Source organism: Rhinolophus sinicus, chromosome 6 (genome assembly GCF_057876585.1).
Source record: "Rhinolophus sinicus isolate RSI-liver-muscle chromosome 6, RSI-T2T, whole genome shotgun sequence".
Lineage (NCBI taxonomy): Eukaryota > Metazoa > Chordata > Mammalia > Chiroptera > Rhinolophidae > Rhinolophus > Rhinolophus sinicus.
Genome location: NC_142506.1, coordinates 29,884,979 through 29,904,049, shown reverse-complemented (window position 1 = coordinate 29,904,049; position 19,071 = coordinate 29,884,979). Strand labels below are relative to the sequence as shown.

At 44.0% G+C, this 19,071-nt stretch overlaps 1 protein-coding gene across 1 annotated transcript in view; it reads right to left on the bottom strand.

Annotated features, from left to right (window-relative positions):
• Positions 1-10,741, bottom strand: part of LOC148757846 (endogenous retrovirus group K member 10 Gag polyprotein-like) — a 77,479-nt gene extending 66,738 nt beyond the window's left edge. The window contains exon 1 of the mRNA XM_088799301.1: positions 10,605-10,741. Coding sequence (XP_088655427.1) covers positions 10,605-10,741 — 137 coding nt within the window. The remainder of the gene's footprint in view (positions 1-10,604) is intronic.
• Between the last annotated feature and the right edge of the window lie 8,330 nt (positions 10,742-19,071).

The window sequence follows — 19,071 nt, the reverse complement described above, 5'->3', positions numbered from 1 at the left end:
TGCTATGAAATGCCACTAAGCGCAAGTAGAGGCATTTAACAAGCATTCATTTATGCTCGGATCTCCCAAGATCTTTCCATCGAGAACCTCATTTAAATACTCACACTAGTCCACACATAGGTACTATTATTATCGTCCTTTTTTAAGTTATTGTTGTTGTTACAGAAGAAGACAGTGAGGCTTGAGAGGTTCAGTCACTTGCCCAAGGAACGCACGCAGTAGACTTGGGATGCAACCCTGGGTAGTCTGACGGGCAAGCTGACGCCATTAACCACTGAGTGAAACTTGGAGTTAAACCCTTCTGACTCACTGACCCATTGGGTACACATACTCTGAATTTCAATAATCTGTATTTCCAGGGAAAATCGTATTTGTCAAGTTCAATTTTATATTTTAACTGCTTGGAGCCCTTCCCACAGGAGTAATGTTTGGCACCTGGTTGATTGCCAACAGTTTGGATCTTCGGGTAGTTTCATCTCTCCCTTATTCATGCTTGGGCTTGAACTATTTATCGCACAGCACCAGGAATTTCCCAGGCAAAGGCAGTCCTCCGCGTGTACATCAAAGGATAATGAGCTTTCTGCCTCTTTCCCCCATGGAACTCGGTCTAAACCCCAAAACGGAGATGTGGCCAGTTCCACACTTACTTTGTCCCTATTTATCATCCTGCCAGGTCGTGAGCCCTGTCACTAGGCAGCGCCAAGCTCTCAGAGCAATACTGGCTATTCTAAGTCGGAGCCTCTGTATCATAAAGAGCTTTAGGATTTTCTAACACTAGATCTGCCATTGACTGAAACTTCCTTCCCCCAGTCACAGCATTGCCTTGCCCCTTCCAGACCTCCTACACTTTTGAAAAGGCCCACTAAAGCGTTTCTAATGTCCACCTCCATTTCCTGCAGTGCGTTGGGATGTAAGTCTCCTGGAGTCTTATCAGCATGAAGAATCTCAAGCCATTTCTGATGTAATCTGCCCACTTCCCAAATCATCCTCATCAAGCCATCGTAATATGATTCCAGATTAAGAAAATATCACTTCCATGCAAAGTAATGCAGGGTGCTCCAAGGCTTTCATCATTTCTTCATCCTTATCTCTTGTATAATACATTATCCTTTGCCATTTGAGGAAGAAATTTCTTTTGTATCCTTAATTTTTTATTTATTGTTAATTGTTTTTGTCTCTTTGAGTGCTTGAAAATGACACTTGCATCTTCCTTTCTATATGTTTTGTCTTTTTAAAGCAGGACTTGGCCAAGCTTTAATTTGCTCGTCTGCCAAGCAGTTGGACTAGAGGAGAGCCAATAACCTTTTTCTGTAAAGGGCCAGATAGTAAGTATTTTAGACTTCTGGGCCATATGGTCTGTATTGCAGCTGCTCAACTCTTGAATTGTGATTCAAAAGCAGCATGTTCCAATAAAACTATATTTATGGACACTAAAATTTAAATTTCTCATAATTTTCACCTTTCATGAAATACTATTTTTTTTACAAACCACATAAAAATGTAAGTGCCATTCCTCGCTTGTGGGATGTACAAAGTGAAGCAGTGGGCCGCATTTGGCCCCTGGACTAGATGATTCTAAATTTCCTCCTTATTCTAAGTATCGTGACATCTCAGAACTAGGGAGGCTCTTAGTAACCATCAAGCCCAGATGCCTTGTGTGCCAGTGAAGGAAAAAGTGACCGACTAAGGCAATGTGACTGAGCCCCGCTGACACAGTTGGCATGTGAGTGGCAGTTCAGGACCATAGCACGAGTCTGTGGGCTCTCAGTCTGGGTCACCCCTAACACTGAGCCCCACTTCCAGCTCGTAAACACATGTGCTGGGTTCCATTTATTAGCAGAATGAGATCATTTTAAAAAGTTACAAGTTTAGGGACCACTTTTTACTCTTGTCTGGAAATAACATTTTATATCCTTGTATTTAAGTAAAACCATGACTGTGAATACTTTATTTGAAAGCATATAAACAACTCACTTCTATAAAAACTAAAGAATTTGCATAGTATGTATGCTTTTTGTTGTTATGATTAAGGCCAAGTTAGACAACGGCTTGAAACAACTCAGAGCAATGTATATATACCCAATGTTTGTGATACTTGAACTAAAAAATAAATTTATTTAAAAATTTTTCTTGGGTGAGTTTGGACCAAAGTACTAAGTAGCAGAATAAACACACACGCACACACACACACACACACACACACACACACACACACACATAAATTTTGGGTTGTCCCCCCAAAGACTGGTAAAAGTAGCACAAATAAATTTAAAACTACCTTTGATGAGCTGAGTACAGGACATGCCCCCTCTACTGTCCAAGGAGCCCTACAAAGTATTAACGATGAAAGACTTATTTTTGTAGCAAGACTGAATTAATCACAGTGCAGCCAACTTAAAACATAAGGCATTATTTTAAAATCTATCAGTCACCAACAAAAGAGATTGGCTGGCAATAAGATAGATAATTACAAAGCCTGCATTTCCCCCCTTTTATCTGCTAAAAATTGATAGGTTTTTGGAGGTGTGTGTGTGTGTGTGTGTGTGTGTGTGTGTGTGTGTATTGGAGTAGAGGCTGGGCAACTGCTTTAAAAATTCAGTGCTTTCTCCCTTTCCTTTGACCAGAAAAGTGGGAAGCAGAAGTTGGGATAAGAAGGAATTTCATTAAAATGTTTTAGGAGCGTAGTAGAGGGAGGAAGAGGAGGCCCAGAAAGGGAAGGCTGTTCCCGCAATTCCCACTTGGAACTTGGTTTATACTTCCTGAATCTCTGCACTATTTCTGCAGTCTCTTAACTTTCAGGAGAGTCTCTGCCTTAGCAGCCAACCCTGGCAAGTATTGTCTAGTGATTCAGGGAGAGACCTTATTGCAAAGAGATTAGAGAAACCTCAACTAGCTTTGCAGATGGCCCACATCTTTTCATAGTCGCCTTGTTGTGACTAGCATGCTCATTCACCTTTCTGAACCTTTCCTGGGCCCGTCTGCACTCACACCTAGGAAGAGGAGTCGGAAGTTCTAGCAGAAACAGCCCCAAGTGAGGCACACCCAGCTATCTACCTACCAGATATGAAGCTGACATCGTAACTAGTCAGGCTTTGGTGATTCAAGGATTCAGCAATCTGCACTAAAACTCCCAGCCAAGAGGTTGGGGTCCACCCTCATATGTGGAACGTGATCTTGCAGGTGCTAAACCATTTCCCCCTTGTCCTGCGGGAGACCCTGCTCGCTGCGCCATTTGTCGTGCGGGTCGGCCTGCGGGGTCTCTGGTCCCGCTCCCCACATAAGAATGCAGGACATGGTGAGGCCAAAAAGGAGCACCCACGGAGCCATAGGTAGGGGAGTCATACCACTATAGTCTCACTGGACGCTGGACGAGACACACACAGTAGTAGCCACACGATCCACAATCCGCCATTCACTTCCCTGCCCGCCAACCAACCAACCAACCAACGCAGCCCCGCAGTTACATCAGTAGCCAATTGGCTAACCGGTTATAGCTGATGGCCAACCAATCACAGCCAATGGTCATTCACTACCCGAGCCAGCACCTCTCCACAGGAGGCTGAGAGCCTGCAAACTGCTCTCTGGGACGCTGTCCCTACACCCCTCTTCCCCAGACCTTTGAGAAGCTCAAGTCTTCATCTCACAAAATGAAAGGATGCCAGCTTTATACTTTTCAGAGTAAGAAATAAATGACTCAGCTTTTCCTCTCGGGTAAAGAGCCCCTGGGCCTTGGTTTATCATTTCAAATGTGGTGGCTGACCTTCCCTGTTCCCTTAAGTACATCGCCCAGTCAGCACCTGGAAAAGAGAAACTGGGCATCGCACATTCACTCAGTCAGAAGTCCTGTCCTGTCTCAAGTTCTGCTCACCTGGCTCCATCCTTGGGCAGGTTTGACTCCTAACCTCTCAATGTGGTCTTCCTTTTCCTACCCGTTCCTAGATCTTTATTCATGTTTGTTTATTCATTTATCGTTCATTCCCACAACCAATGTGGGGTGCCACCACGTGCAGGCATCATACTAATACTGGTGGAGAACAAGATAAAAGAGGTTCCTGTGCCCTTGGGGCTTAAAGTTTAGCAAAATGCACAAGACAGCTGCGAGACAATGAACTGCTCAAGTACTCACATCCTTCGATGTGGAGAGTGCTATGAAGGCTATCAGTCACTAAATGTTGACAGAGAACCTTCTGCTGGGCTGAGTTCAAAATGGTGGTCATAAAGAGACCCCTCCCATCCCTATTTTCATGTAAACAGACCATTAATCAAACAATCATATTCATGAATGCTACAGTTACAATCTGAGTATGTAACAGGGGAACTTAGAGCCCTGGGAGTCAGGGGTGGTTTCCCAGAGGAATTGGCACTGAAGCAGAGACCTGACTGGTGACTTTGGCTTCTCTGCACATACCTAGCAGTGTGTGTGACCCTGGGAACACCTCCATGGTGCAATTTCTGCACCTGCCTTCTGCCTGTATCTAGACTTGCCAGGGAACTGCTCAGCCTAATTGAAACTCTCCACTAATACACCAAGGCATCAGCCCATGTGGCCAGCATCCCTGGTCCCTAACAATGGGTACCTGACACATGGTACATCCCACCACTTCAGCTGTGCCGTACCACCTAGCACAGGGCCCCCACGTAGTAACTGTTCACTAATATTAATATTTAATATCAAATAAATCATTTCTGTTTCTTTGCTAACTAGCTCTGGTTTCCTGTGGCTGTGGGTCTCCCCTGACATTATTCTCATAGTCCTTTGCTCTCTAGGGAGAACTTATTGCTAACATACTTCCATCTGCTTTAGCTATTTGCTATTCAGACACAAGGTCAATAGCAAATTTATATTTTAGCCTCTGGGATGGGTGTCTCATTTCTTTGATGAACTTAAACCCATCGCAGCCATGCTTCCTTGGCCCGTTTGTGCTGGCTGGAAGATTGAGCTGGAGAAGCACATATGGCTTGATGGGTTTGTAACCACAGGAAGCTCAGGAGTGAGGGGGTGCAGGGAAGGGTGGCTGTTAACTTAGGGCCGAGCTTGGGTCACAGTTCTCATTCCCCCGTCACTTTTTCTTTTCCGCTCTCACTCTCCTGAAGCTTTGGCTGGGCTCAGGGAGCTACAAAACGTTCCGAGCCTAGGAACATAAAGTCCTTGTTCTAGGTCTTCTCCCAGGGGTCTCTGAGCAAGCCAGTTAAGAAGACTCACAGGACAGTCACAGAACAGCCCTGAGCTGACCTCCCGAGGGGTGGAGGGGAGTCCTCACTGAGATAATTTGGAGGCACTTAGCAAAGATGACATTCAGCGTCAGGGGGCCATGTGGTTTCCTAATAAAACCTTTGGAGCTTTAAGGGGGAGGGTTGTTGAAGAAGGGCAAGATGCGAGTGAGGGGGCGAGGGAGGACAGTGACCTGTGCTTATTGGGAGGACATGGCCCAGCCTTTGCAGCCATTCCACAGCTATTTCTTGGCAGTATTTCTGCAATGGGAACAAGCTGCAAGATCTGATTGTGCTTGAGTGGTCACCCTGTTCTCCTCTTGGGCTTTATTGAGGGACTGTAATTCATGTCCCCAGCCAGCAGGTGGGCGTCCCCTTTGATGCAAAACCATCATTTCCTCCAACAACCTTCTCAGGTCCCAATTCTCAAATTGACTCCTTCCATTTAGGCATATGATCTGTGATGGCTCCAGGGAGTCCTAGAAACTACCCGAACTGCTCCATTTGAGCTTTAGGAAGAAGAATTGTTTTAAATTGTCTCATAACATAGCCACATTTTAGGAATAAAGTAGAGAAAGTTAGGGAGAAAACACACATAATCCCATTAACTTGACACATTATTACTGTTACCATTTTGGTGTACTTTCCCCGAGCTCTTTCAAATACATTTTTTTTATAACGTATAACAACATGCATTAAAATCAGTGTTCTATTTTGCTTTATGTTTCTATCTAGTTTTCACAATCAATTTGAATGGCTAGATACTATTCACTCAAAGAATAAATAATATTTATCTTAACTGTTCCTATGGCTTTACATTTTCTTGCATACAGTTTTTCCATTAGTAGAATGGTACTGAAAGGAACATTTTTGTACAAGATCCATTTTCTACTAAAAAAAGGCTTGAGTCACACTGCAGAGTAGCTTTCCGCTACATTAAATCAAGGCTGGATTAAATCAAGGATGCCTTCTGGAGTGTCTAGACTGAGGGTAACTGCATATCAATGAGGCAGTGATGCAATCGTAGATAAGACTCTGTCTTGGATGCTGGATTTGCAAAGTCACCTGTCTCATTTCTCATCTCTACAAGCATCTGCTTCCTGCTCTCTCCACTTCTCTGAACTCACGGTAGATGGAAGGTGGCTACTCCTTAGTTCCTGGGTTCAAATCACCATTCAAAAGACATTCCCAGCCTGACCTCTATCTCTTACTCCCTATTCCAAATTTCCAGAGAGAGGGAATCTGATGGGCCCATCTAGTCTGGTTATCTCTTTCCTCTCTTTTGTCAACTACAGGCAGAGAGGTAAAATCACCTAGAATCCACTGGAGGCCTGCTCTATTGCTGTTATGGATGATATGTTCCAGCCCCTATCCATGGCCACCTCCTCCAGTTGTGCCCTGTTTCCTACTCCTTCTCTCTTCTCAAGGACAAGACTTCTGCAACTATCCCCTTCCTCTAATTTTCCTCATCATGTTGTTTGTCAGCAAACAAATATGTTTTAGTATCTTTCAACTTAAAACAAATAACAAACCTCTCTTTGGCCCCAGTCTTTATCTATGTAATTCCCAATCTCACTGCTGTTATTGACTGATAACATTATCAAAGGAATAATCTATGTTGTTGTCTTCATTTCCTCATCTTTCATTCTCTTTTCAGTCCCTTCAATTGGATTTGCATTTTTCCAGTTCCACAAAAATTGCTCTGGTTAAAGTCACCAAGACTTCCATCTTGACACATCTCTATCCTCATCTAAGTGAAACTTTCAGAAATATTCCATACAGTTGACCACTCCTTTCTTGAAACATCCTCTTCTGGATGTGAGGATACCATACATAATGGATGCTCTGCTGTGCTGCCCAGATTCCCCTGGCAGGTCCAAGCAACTCATTCCTTCAGTTGTCAGGTGCTTTGGTGGCTGAGAGCTCAGGGCTCCGTCCACTTCCAAGAATTGCCCTCAGATGGACAAACTGCCTAGCCCAAACTTACGCTCCTTGCCAGGGATAGCCCATATCCAAGGACTGGTAGATGTGAGGGTGCAAAGCCCAACCCCCTTGCCTCAATTTGGGACAACTCAAAAGGGCTATCTCAGCTCCAGATCTCCAAGTTGGACTGGACAGGCTGAGGCTTCTGTTGCAACAGTACCACATTTGAATTTCTCCCTCTGTCTGATCCAGCTTCCTTCATTTCCTGAAAGGTGCTGTTCCCGAGATCTCCCAAATCTCCATCTGAGAATTTGTTTCCAGGGGACCTGACCTAGAATAACAAAATCTCCTGGTTTTTCTCTTATCTCATTTTCTGCCACCTAGATTTCTGACAAGTTTATTCTTGTATATCTTCATTCCTGATTTCTTTTCTGCCTCAACAACTTTAAAATACCTTTTTAAAAATGTCTTCCGCTCACTTTTTTGTGTTCTTTCTTTAGACTTCTTCTTCTTCTTTTTTGTGTTTGTATTATCCGGTTGGTACACTGGTTCTAAATAGAGAACTGGTAAGATAGTGGTCCCACATAACAGTTTTCCTTAGAAATAACCACACTACACAATGGCTGTATTCAAGTTTTCTGAAATCTAAGGAAGAGCTAAATTGCAAGATGGATTTTGTCCACTGGCTCAATTGAAATAAATGTAGCATTATTTATTGTTCCATAATTGGTTTAGTAGATACTATTCACCCATGGGTGCAAACCTGAGGACCTGACACACAAATCAAACCAGTGATGGTGAAATGATGTGCTTAGCTGTTATTTTGTAAGTACATTTTATTCTTTCTCTTAACCCATCTCTGAAAATAAAGAAAAGGACCACAAGATTGGATTTGCAACAGCTGCAAACTTTCCCGTGGAGAAATAGAATAGCTTTTCCACAAACAGCTTCACAAACTGAGGCATCAAGAGGAAATTGACTTCCTAGACTATTACGTGCAAATGAGGTCATCTAGAAAATCAGAAAATATTGGCTACGTAATATAGTATTCACATCCTATAGCACATTAAACGTACATAGGCTCTTAGTGTTGACAAGCGTACCGTGGTTATGTAAGATGTTAACATCAGGAGAAGCTGGGTGAAGAACATAGGGGAATTCCGCACTCGCTTTGCAACTTTTCTCTAAATCTAAAATTAAAAGTTTAAATAAAACACAGTTTAATACGTAAGCCCAATCTGATTAGTCGAGAGGAAGTAACTCAGTGAAGCTGAAATCAGGTGTTTGGTGACTCCAGCCATTCAGGGAATAGCTATAAATACTGACATCAGAGAAAAGGTCTTTGAGTAGTTGAAAGTTCTTGTGAACTCCTAGGAAAGGCGGAGTTATGGTCAGGCCTGCTTATAGCAGCTGTGCATGAAGATACGGAAAAGACTGGAAGCTGCTGAGAAACACAGGCTGCAATGAGCTGTATTGGAAGGAAAACTACTGATAAATGCACAAGGTTTGGGGACATTTGGTGTAGGGGTAGCCAGAACCACATACTTCGTGGAGCGTGACTGAATTATAATGCATTTCAATGGAGGGCATTTGTAATGAAGTCCTTGGATGACAAAAAAAGGTGGAAGTTATTTTGGGCGTAGGCAGGACTGCTTCATAGAAGTTCCTGCTCATCTCTGCTGGCGCACCCTCCCCCCTTCCCAGGGAGACACGGTGGGAAGGAAGAGCATGGGCTTTGGAGCAAACATCCCATGTCGTCTGACCTCGGACAAATGCCTTCATCTTTTTAAGTCTTAGTTTCTCCCTCTATAACAAGAGAACAATGATAGGTATCCTGCAAAAGCTGCAGTGAAGATTCTATTTTAGAATATTTATAAAACATTTAGCAAATGCCTGGTGCTCAGTGGGTACAAAGGCTTCAAGGAGGTAATGAACGTGCATCTGATTGTCTGAGATTTAGAAGCTTGCTGTTCAGGTCCCCTTTCCAGCTGTGGCACTTCAGGACTCCTTCTCTGTTCTGCCTCTGAGCACAAATGGATGGATATGGGTCAGGCCAACAACTTTCTTAAGTCCCAGGGATTAGGGTGAAACATATGAGGTGAAGAGCAAAGAGGTTAGAAGCTCTGGGATCTTTGTGGTCTTGGCCTGACTTTGTGTAGTCTTCTTTCTGTATTTTTTTCTTCCCCTTGAAGTGTCCATGAGGTTGGCAGAGTAGATGGCTCTGGGCGGCCATTACCCTACAGTTCCAAGATGGTGGTGGTTTGCTGAGGCTAGCTCTGCTCTGAACCTTAAGGGGAAGCACTCTTTCTGTAAATAGGCTTTCTTTTGGATTAATCATTCCTGAACTAATCGTTCACCATAAGAGTAATAAGATCCAAAGGGCCAAGGTCAGGGGCCAAGGAAGCCATTAGCCTAGTTTTAACCAAGGCCAATTGAATCTACCCAATCTTGGAAAAAGAGTCCTCCCAGCTCCGTGAGGTCCATCCTTATCCATCAGGGTGAAAGGCTCCAGGCTAACATTTGGGACCAATGCCTGGAACAGGATCTCATCTGCAGAGTTCCCACAGAATCCTCAGTGTAGGCAGCTAGTGGCGTGTTCTCTCATGATTAACATGGTCCCTTGAACCCCTCCAATCCACAAGTATTACTTGACTCCCAAGACGGGTGATCTTTTGCTTGCTCTGGCTTTTAAGACTAGTTCATATCCCTCATCTAGATGGAACCCTGACTTTTCAGCGCTCCCATAACACCCTCTGTGCCTTGCCACAAAGGACCTGGTCCCAGCCTCTTGCTTTATGTCTATGGTCCAATGCCCTGGCAAGACATGTCTACCCTATGCCTTGGAAAGATACTGGTTCAAAATGGCTCAATAGACAAGGATTGATAGTCAAAGAAGGAAGTGTCAGATATCGTGAAAATCCATGCATGTGGATGTCTTATGGATCCAAAATAAATGAACATACAGTTGCCAGGCATAATTTCTGACTGTCCTTGAACAGGATGACAATTTAGGAAGTGGAGCTGCTTGAGTTCAGCCTATTTCTTTGAAAGCACCATTTCTTCACGCCTTCTCACTGTGCTATCAGTTTCCTAAGTCCTTGCTCTTATATCCCTACCTCTCCAACCTCCTTCTGGAATGTAGAACTGGGATGCAGAACATGTTTAAAACCTATTCTCAGCTGTCAGGCTCTCATTTCTGATCACAAATATACAGCATCTTTTCAGGTCTAAACACCTGATAATAATAACTCATAAGATTTTGTTGACAGCCAGTGTCCTGGTTTGAGCTACTTATAAAAAAGAGGGCAACATCTGAACAAACTGAGCCATGAAATTGTGTTCTGTCTCCTCTGGAACAGCTGACATTCAGCTCATCCCTTGTTTTTTAGGAGGGGGGACAGGTTCCCATTATTTTACCTCCTTCCCTCCCCCCAGTCAGATCTATCCTTTTTGGTTCCTACAGGTATTACCTTGTTAGGATAGTGGCTTCCTCACTCCCATCAGCTCCTTTCCCATCAGGCTCGCCTCCATCGTGTGACCCTCTCCTCCTCTCCGAGCGCAGTTGCTGAGATCTTTGGCCCCCAAAGATCCTTCTGCCAACACCCATCTCCCCTTGGTCAGTGGGTGCCATGATAATTAGTCGGGAAGAAGTGAGTGAATAGACTTGTTTTTCACTCTCTTATAGGTAAGTGTGAATAGTGCTGCAGGGAGATGGGAATTCTACTTCAGCCACGCACTGGGCAATTGTCAGTGCACAGTGAGAAGGTGACCCCGACAGAAGGTCAACAAGAACATCAAGCCCCACATGTGTAAAATGAATCTATGGGAGATCATAACCAGCAACATGAAGAAATTGTTTCTTTGCTATTGTTAAGATGATAAAAATAGGGCAAATTGAGAGGGGAACACATTTGTGTTGAGCATTCTTTCTTCACCTTCCTGCATCCCTTCCTTCTTCCCCAGGTTCAGAGATCTAGCTCAGCTCCGTTCCACCCCCCTGAAAGCTCGCCCCATAAGCTGTTTTTCACTATCAGGACAGAGAACTCAAACACGTGGTAGTGCTTTAAACAGAGAAATGGATTACTAAGTGAGAATTTGAAAGATCCTAAGTGTTTATTTGTTTGAATTAAATGTGGACAAAGGAAATGAGGACGAGGCTTTCCCAGCTACCTACTTGCTGCATGCTGCCAGCCGCCAGTGTCTTCCATGCATGGAGCTGGCCCAGAGAAAGGGAACGGCTTAGCCACATGCAGAGACAGGCGGGGGTACCCAATCACCAAGGTGGGACTTTCTGAATTCTTACTCATTTTCATGGTACTTCCCCAAACTTCACATGCGTGGACGGCCAAATAAAGGCAAGGCTCTGGGTGCTGGGAAGATAAACAGAACTAAGACACATCTCTGTCCCTGCAGGAAGTAACATACGAGTATGTGTTTATTTTTCTGTGAACAGTTTCAGCAGGAAGAGCTCAGGACAGGACAACCTCAGGAAGAGTAGGAAGGGGGACAACTGAAGACATAGGTATATAGGAGGATCCAAGCCATTTTGACCTGGCTCAGGGAGTCTTATGTTCCGCCCACCTAAGCCTCCAGGGGTCCACTGGGGTGAGAAAGTGGGTTTGGGTAGAGACCCAGCTGGTTTCTTCCACTTTTCTAGGGGGAGCATTCTCTCAGGAAGGTCACTTTCCCACAAGTCTCGCCCATTTTATATAGTGAATTCTTAGGCCTCCTGGACTCTAAGGTCTTCTGTAATTCCACTGGGGAACAACTGACCCTCTCAACACCTAAATTGGAGTTCTCTAGGAAAACACTACGATATATTTTTTTAAATGTTCTATATGAAAGCCTAGCATCTCAGTAAAATGGCAACTCCATCTTTCCATTTGCTTAGGCCAAAAAAACTTTGGGGTCATCTTTGACTCCTCTCCCTCTTTCACATCCCACTTTCAATCAATCACCAGATAATTTGGGTTCTACCTGCAAAATATGAGGTCTGACAATTATGTTTGCGAACTCATCCTAGAAAAGTGCTACATATGTCATTGCTGAATATCACTAGTCACCTTCAAAGTACTCCTCTTGGGAAGCTATGAACCAATGCCAGAGCCTATCCACCCTTCAAAGCAATTTTGGAACTCTTTTTCTGGAATGGCCATCAGAACTGTCATCGTATTACCCTTGATGTCCTGAATGTCATCAAAATGTCTTCCTTTCAATATTTTCTTTATTTTTGAGTAAAGAAAGAAGTCATTGGGGGCCAGATCAGGTGAGTAGGGAGGGTGTTCCAATACAGTTATTTGTTTACTGGCTAAAAACTCCCTCACAGACAGTGCCGTGTGAGCTGGTGCATTGTTGGGATGCAAGAGCTCCTTTGGGACCATTTTTGCACACACATTTCTCATACCAAGATTTTCAGTTAAGATTTTCCTAAATGTTTCTCTATTGATGTTTACTTGGTCTGCTATGCTTCTCACAGTCAGCCAACAATTTTGATACACAATTCGACACATTTTTGTCATGTTTTCATCAGTTCTGCTTGTTACTGGCTGCCCTGACCTCTCTTCATCAGTGATGCGTTCTCTCCCCTCAGACAAACATTTAATCCACTTGCACACTGCCGTTTTCTTCATGGCATTATCCCCATAAACTTGGACTAACATGTCCCTGGTTTCACTTTCACTCTTGTCAAGTTTAACAAGAAATTTAATGTTTGTTCGTTGCTCCAATTCAAGTTCAGACATTCTAGTGACAGCACACAAAAACATGCAACAATAACGACCACTGAGTAATACACCACCACACGTCGACACGAACACAGCTGTGAGACACTGATATACCATGGTTATGAAACCTTACCGAGCTGTTTGTACTGTGCTGCCAATGTAAGCGCATGGTGGCCAGTTCGCAAACTTAATTGTCAGACCAATTAAGTTCGTATATACTGAATCTGACCACTTCTTTTCATAGATTTATTGTTACCACCTTGTGCAAGCCACCATTATCTCTCACTTGAATTTTTGCAGACGCCTCCTAACTGGTCTCTTGACTTCCATTCTTGCCCTTCTACAATCTATTCTCAACACAGCTGTCAGAGGGATTCTGTCGCTCCTTTGCTACAAATGTCACGATGCCTTCCTGTTTCACTCAGAGTAGAAGTTAAAGTGCCACAAAGTCGTGACCAGCCCAATGCAATCTTGCTGATGAATCTCCTAGCATCCCTGCTTCATGGCCTCACCACCCTCCTTCCTGTATCTTGAAGACACCAGGCATACTTCTGCCTCAAAACCTTTGTCCTCACTCTGCCCTCAGGGTAAGACACTGCTCCCTCAGAAACGGACCCAGCTCCTCTCTCACGTCCATCATCATGCTTGACTCCAGGGTTACCTAGTCAGTAAACCTTTCCTCATCATCCCCCTCCCCAACCCTGAACCTGCTTTGTTGTCCTCCTTACCACTTACCATTACCTGACATATGTATCTATTGGTTTGGTTTTGGTGGTCTAACCCACAAGAATGCCAGTTTCATGAAGTCAGAGACATTGTCTACTTGATTTACTGCTGTACCTCCAGGGTTCTGGACAAGGAGCACTCAGGAAACTTGTTTTTTAATTTTTTTATTTTTCAATTACAGTTAACATTCAATATTATTTTATGTTAGTTTCAGATGTAAAGCACAGTGGTTGGGCATTTATACAATTTATGCAGTGATCTCCCCTATCGTCTAGTACCCGTCTGGCACTATACATAGTTATTAAAATAGTATTGACTATATTCTCTATGCTGTACTTTCCATCCCGGTGACTCTCCTGTAACTACCAATGTGCAGTTCTTAATCCCTTCCCCTTTGTCACCCAGCCCCACCACCACCCCTCCCATCTGGCAACCATCAGTTTGTTCTCTGTAACTATGAATTTGTTTCTGTTTTGTTTGGTCATTTATTTTGTTATTTAGATTTCACATATAAGTGAGCTCATGCGGTATTTGTCTTTCTCTGTGTTGTTTCATTTAGCCCTCTAAGTCTATCCATGTGGTCACAAATGGTAAGATTTCGTTCTTCATTTATGGCCAAGTAACATTCCATTGTATATATGTACCACTTCCTCTATATCCCATTGTCTATTGATGAGCGCTTAGGTTGTTTCCGTATCTTGGCTATTACAAATAACACTGCAATGAACATAGGGGTGCATATATTTTTTCAAATTAGTGTTTTGGTTTTCTTCAGATAAATGCCAATAAGTGGAATTGCTGGGACATAAGGTAGTTCTATTTTTAATGTTTTGAGGAAACTCCATACTATTAGGAAATCTTTTTGAATGGCTAAGTGAATGGAAATTTAATTGGGGCACCGTAAGGTGCAGTGAGGTGTGTTTGCAATTTAGATCTAGAACTCTGGTTTTCAAGCCTTCCTATCCACGGAATCCTTCCTTTAAGTAAAACAAAAGCATTGAAGGAGGGGGGAAAGTTGAGGGGTTTAGAGGTCTCTTCTCCTGCTCCCCAAAAGGAAGTCCCCAACATACCTTGACTGATCCTGCAGGGGTCTGAGGAGCCACGTTTGAAGAACAGTGATCTAAGAGATGATTTTAACATTGTGACTGTTTTTCATGGTTTAGAAGTTGTTCTGCCCTTTGGCTACAATTTGGGCACATATATGGATTCTTTTAAGATTTTCTCTAATTAAATGCCTTTGCTTCAAAGAAGGGTACCCTCCTTTGGTGAAAATAGATTTTTCTTTGTAGTGATCAACTTGATGATGCAGTTTTCTGGAACACTATGTGGTGAAAAGCAGGGACTCTTTGTGATGGCATTTTGGCAATCATTGAATTAGAACCCAGGAGAAATGTTTACACTTGACTTGTTAGGTAGAGGCAATGAATAAGAAACCAAAGTATTCATTTTCCAACAAATCTTTATGAAGTGCCTGCCTTGTGTCAGGCATCGCTTGGTGCTGGAGATTCAGTCAAGAACTAGACAGAGTCACTGCCCCACGGGGCTCGTGGAGAATACCAAGTGCTTGGTCAGAGTAGAGACACTCTGGAATGTTCCTGGGTGTGGTGGTACTGGTCTGGGCAGATATAAAATCAGAACAGTGTAACTAGTAAGATTTGGAGTTTTAAAATGTGGTTTCAGTGGAGAGGCCTGAGCCATGATCGGGGGTTGGTTCATCCTCTCCTCCACCATTGGACACCACATCATAATCACTGACTTTTGAGTGCACACTAGGTGCCATTTGTTATAGTCATTCACTCATGCAACTATGCTGCTAAGTGTGTACCATTATTATACCCATTTTGCAGACGCAGAAATTGAGGCTGAGTTGAGTAATTTGGGCAATTTCACATACTAATAAGTGAAGGAGTTAGGATTCCAATGGAGGCAAGTAGCTCTAGAAGCTGCATTCATAAACACTGCACTACGAAGAACTCACTTTGATCTCATTGTATGTTGGCATTTCTTATAAGATTTTGTTAAAAGGGAAAAAAAGAATTACGTTGTAAAACAAACCACACCATCCCCAAACCAGGTTTGAAGACCGCTCACAGCAATCAGAACTTCGCTACCTAATGATCTGTACCTTGCAAAGAGGGGTAAATGGTAACTTCCACCAAGAGACTATACCTTTATCCTAAGAAAGGGGCTTAGAGCCTTCTCACTGAGGCCATACACCAGGGATAATAATAACAAGGAGGAGACAACGGCAATAATTAATAATAACAGCCATCATTTATTGAGTGCTTGCTATGTGCTGGGCATTAAGGCATTATGCTAGGTGGTTACATGGATTATCTATCTCACTTGATTCTTCCCAAACCTTCTGAGGTCAGCACTGGGTTGTTATTCTGAATTTTAAGAGGAAGAAACTCAAACTGAAGCCACGCACCCTGCCCAAGGCTATGCAGGACTTCTAAGTGTCAGATATTTGAACCTTCATCTATCTGATTTGCAGAGCCTGAGTCCTTAACCATTAAACTCTATACAGCCCAAGGTCAAAAAAAACTGAATGTCACGAGGAGTTGGGGTCAGGTTAACTGGTTGAGCAGAAACAGAAAGATACCATCCTGCTAAGAAGAAAGTGGAGTGAGGGTACAACTGTTTAGAATGTGTTCATCGATCTCTTGATTCATTCTATTATTCAAAAAATATCTCTTGCATGCTCACTATTGTTAAGCTAAGCTAGCTCCACTCATGAGCTCTTAAATTCATTCAGCAAACATTTACTGAGTACTTCATCCTGGGCAGATAAAGATAAGTAAGTCCCTGTCCCCAGAAGCTCCAGCCTAGCAGAAAAGTTGTATTGATAAATCTCTAAGAAAAGAATCACTAACCCAAACAAACAAACCAAACTCTATCTACCCCGGGGCTTCCTCCCTCCCCTTACAGAGCCTGGTGGGAGAGGGAGCACAGGAAAGTGGTTTCAGAGCTCCTGCTGTTGATGAATGCTGCCACGGGGTGCAGATATGTGGGAGACAGAGTTCGTGAGTGTTGGGTATCCAAAGGTAGACTGGACCTTAGTGAGGGAAGGGAATGAAACTGAAACTGCTGTGCACACAAAATTGACAGCAATTAGAGCTGGTGGGTGGAAAGAAGAGTGTGTGTCGATGAGCTTCAGGGAGGGACAAACCCCATGACAGGGCAAACGTCTAAGAGGGCTCTCCAAGGGTGAGACCTGATGGCAGGGAATAGTTGGGACAATTTTAGGACATTGCCATTTAACATACACTTATAAATTGATGCCTGTATTTAAATTGCTGCCATCTAATCCTTTCCTCTGCAAACCTTCAGTAAAATTCTGATATGCTCGTGCTACTTATGGGAAGGAGAGGGAAGAGCTGCCATAAAGACCCAGGAGATAGCAGAGAAGCTGGGTGCAGACCAACTGTGGTACCTGCAGCTGCCAAGTAGGCTCAGAAAATTTGAGGAGGGATATCAACATACCAAGCTACCACAGACAAACGGGGGTAGTAGTGATGGACAGAAATGAGCCCCAGCTGGGAAGGTGGACTCAGCTGCTGAAGCAGAAGCACTTCCAAAGTCTAGTTGACTGGGATAACTCTATAGACTCTCACGTGGGAGCAGGGGACACAAGGTGAGCTGTAAATTAAGGAATCTGGGCAATAAGATACAGTAAGAGCTGAAAAAGAGATTTGCTATGAAGCTATGGCACACAAAGTGTACGTGGGGCAGGAGAGGAGGGCAGGGGCTTCAACAACCAAGGGATTCCTGGATGAGATCCTGCCTAGACTGGGCCTGAAGGCTAAGAGCAGCTCAACCAAGAAAGGTGGCACGAGCATTCTGCCCTTCCCTCACTAAGGTCTAGTCTACCTTTGGATACCAGGCTACAAGAAAGGAAGAGCGAAAACAAAGCTCACAGGGAAGGAGCAGCCAGGCCTGTGGGAGGAACCAGAACAGCTCTGCCTGGCTGAGCTCTCACCCACTGCAGCCAGGCAGAGGTGGGTGAGAGGTGGGAGGAGGCGGTAGAAGAGGCCAGGGTGGGAAGGTCGGGTGCATCCTGGGAACATTGGTTAGTTATCCACTCACAGGCTCATGGTTTCTAAATCATCCACCATGATGGAGTTTTCACAGGCCCCGCTGAAATGAGAAAAATATGGCCATCTGTCTAATTTAAAGGACTTTTTTTCTTGAAATTATCTTTTTTTATTGTTTGGTTACAATGACCTTTCTTTTATGAACTCTTTTTTTCCCCTTCTTCCGCCTCTCCCCCCCTCCACTCTGGTTCAAGCCGTTGTTTCTCAGTCTAGTTGTGTAGGACACAGCTCCCTGGCCCTTGCTGGTGTTGAGCCTTGCGCTCCCCCCGGCTTGAGGCAGTCGGTCATCAGTCATTGGTCAGCTACTCACAGCAGCTCACAGCAGCTCTCACTGGCTGCCGGCCACTCACACTGGCCGCTGGCCACTCATGCTGGTCACCGGCCACTCACGCTGACCATTGGCTGCTCATGGCAGAACACGGTAGCCCACAGCAGCCCGCGGCAGCTCATGGCAGCCCAGCTCCAGGGAGAGCCGTTGTCACAATCTTAGCTGTAGAGAGTGCAGCTCACTGGCTCATGTGCGAATCGAACCAGCGACCTGGGCGTTAGGAGCACAGCGCTCCAACTGCCTGAGCCACCAGGCTGGCCCTCAAATCTTAAATATAAATGAAAGCTTTCCAAAAGATGAGAAGATATTTTAAATAATTAAATTTATACATCACGGGCTTTATCAGACACATAGTTTGAGCAGGTTAGAAAAATATATTCTGGGACTATCCTTTCCTCCCCAACTCAGACTCTTCAGGTTAAACCTGGTGTCTTCTTCTAGGTTGATGTGCTATTTATTCTAACCTCCATTTTATTGCAAAAATTAGAGGGGGAAAAAATGCATGAATGAGTAAGCAAGTGGGATGGGGATGAGGAAGGACCCTACCCGATATTTGGCAGGCACTGTGCCGGGCACTTGAAATAGAATCTCATTTAATCTCGGCAGGGGCACTGCTGGCAGCATCTTTAGCCCTTACACACAAGGGACCTGAGGAGCAGAGAGGCTTCAAAACGTGTCCTCAGTCATATGGTCAGTAAAGTGGTACAGATGGGATTTGAACCCAAATGTGTCTGGCTCTAAAGCCCTTGGAAAGGCTCAGCATGTATTCTGATTTCTCATCTGCCACTTGCCCCAGGTCCTGTTAGGCAAGTTCCAAATCTGGAGAGAATTCTGCTCTTGGCTATTAGGGCTTGATTGAAGAGGTCACCTGGAAGGAATCCTCTTACCAAAATCCTCCACCATCAGATTATTCTACTGCAGTTGAGGAAAGAAGAGAGGGAGAAAGAGAGAGAGAGGAAAATCAATGAAACCCAACACGTTTACTGCCTGATAGCTCTGAGGAGAGAAGACAACACTCAGCCTTTCAGGACACCTTGATTGTCTTCAGGCCAGAAGACAGAGT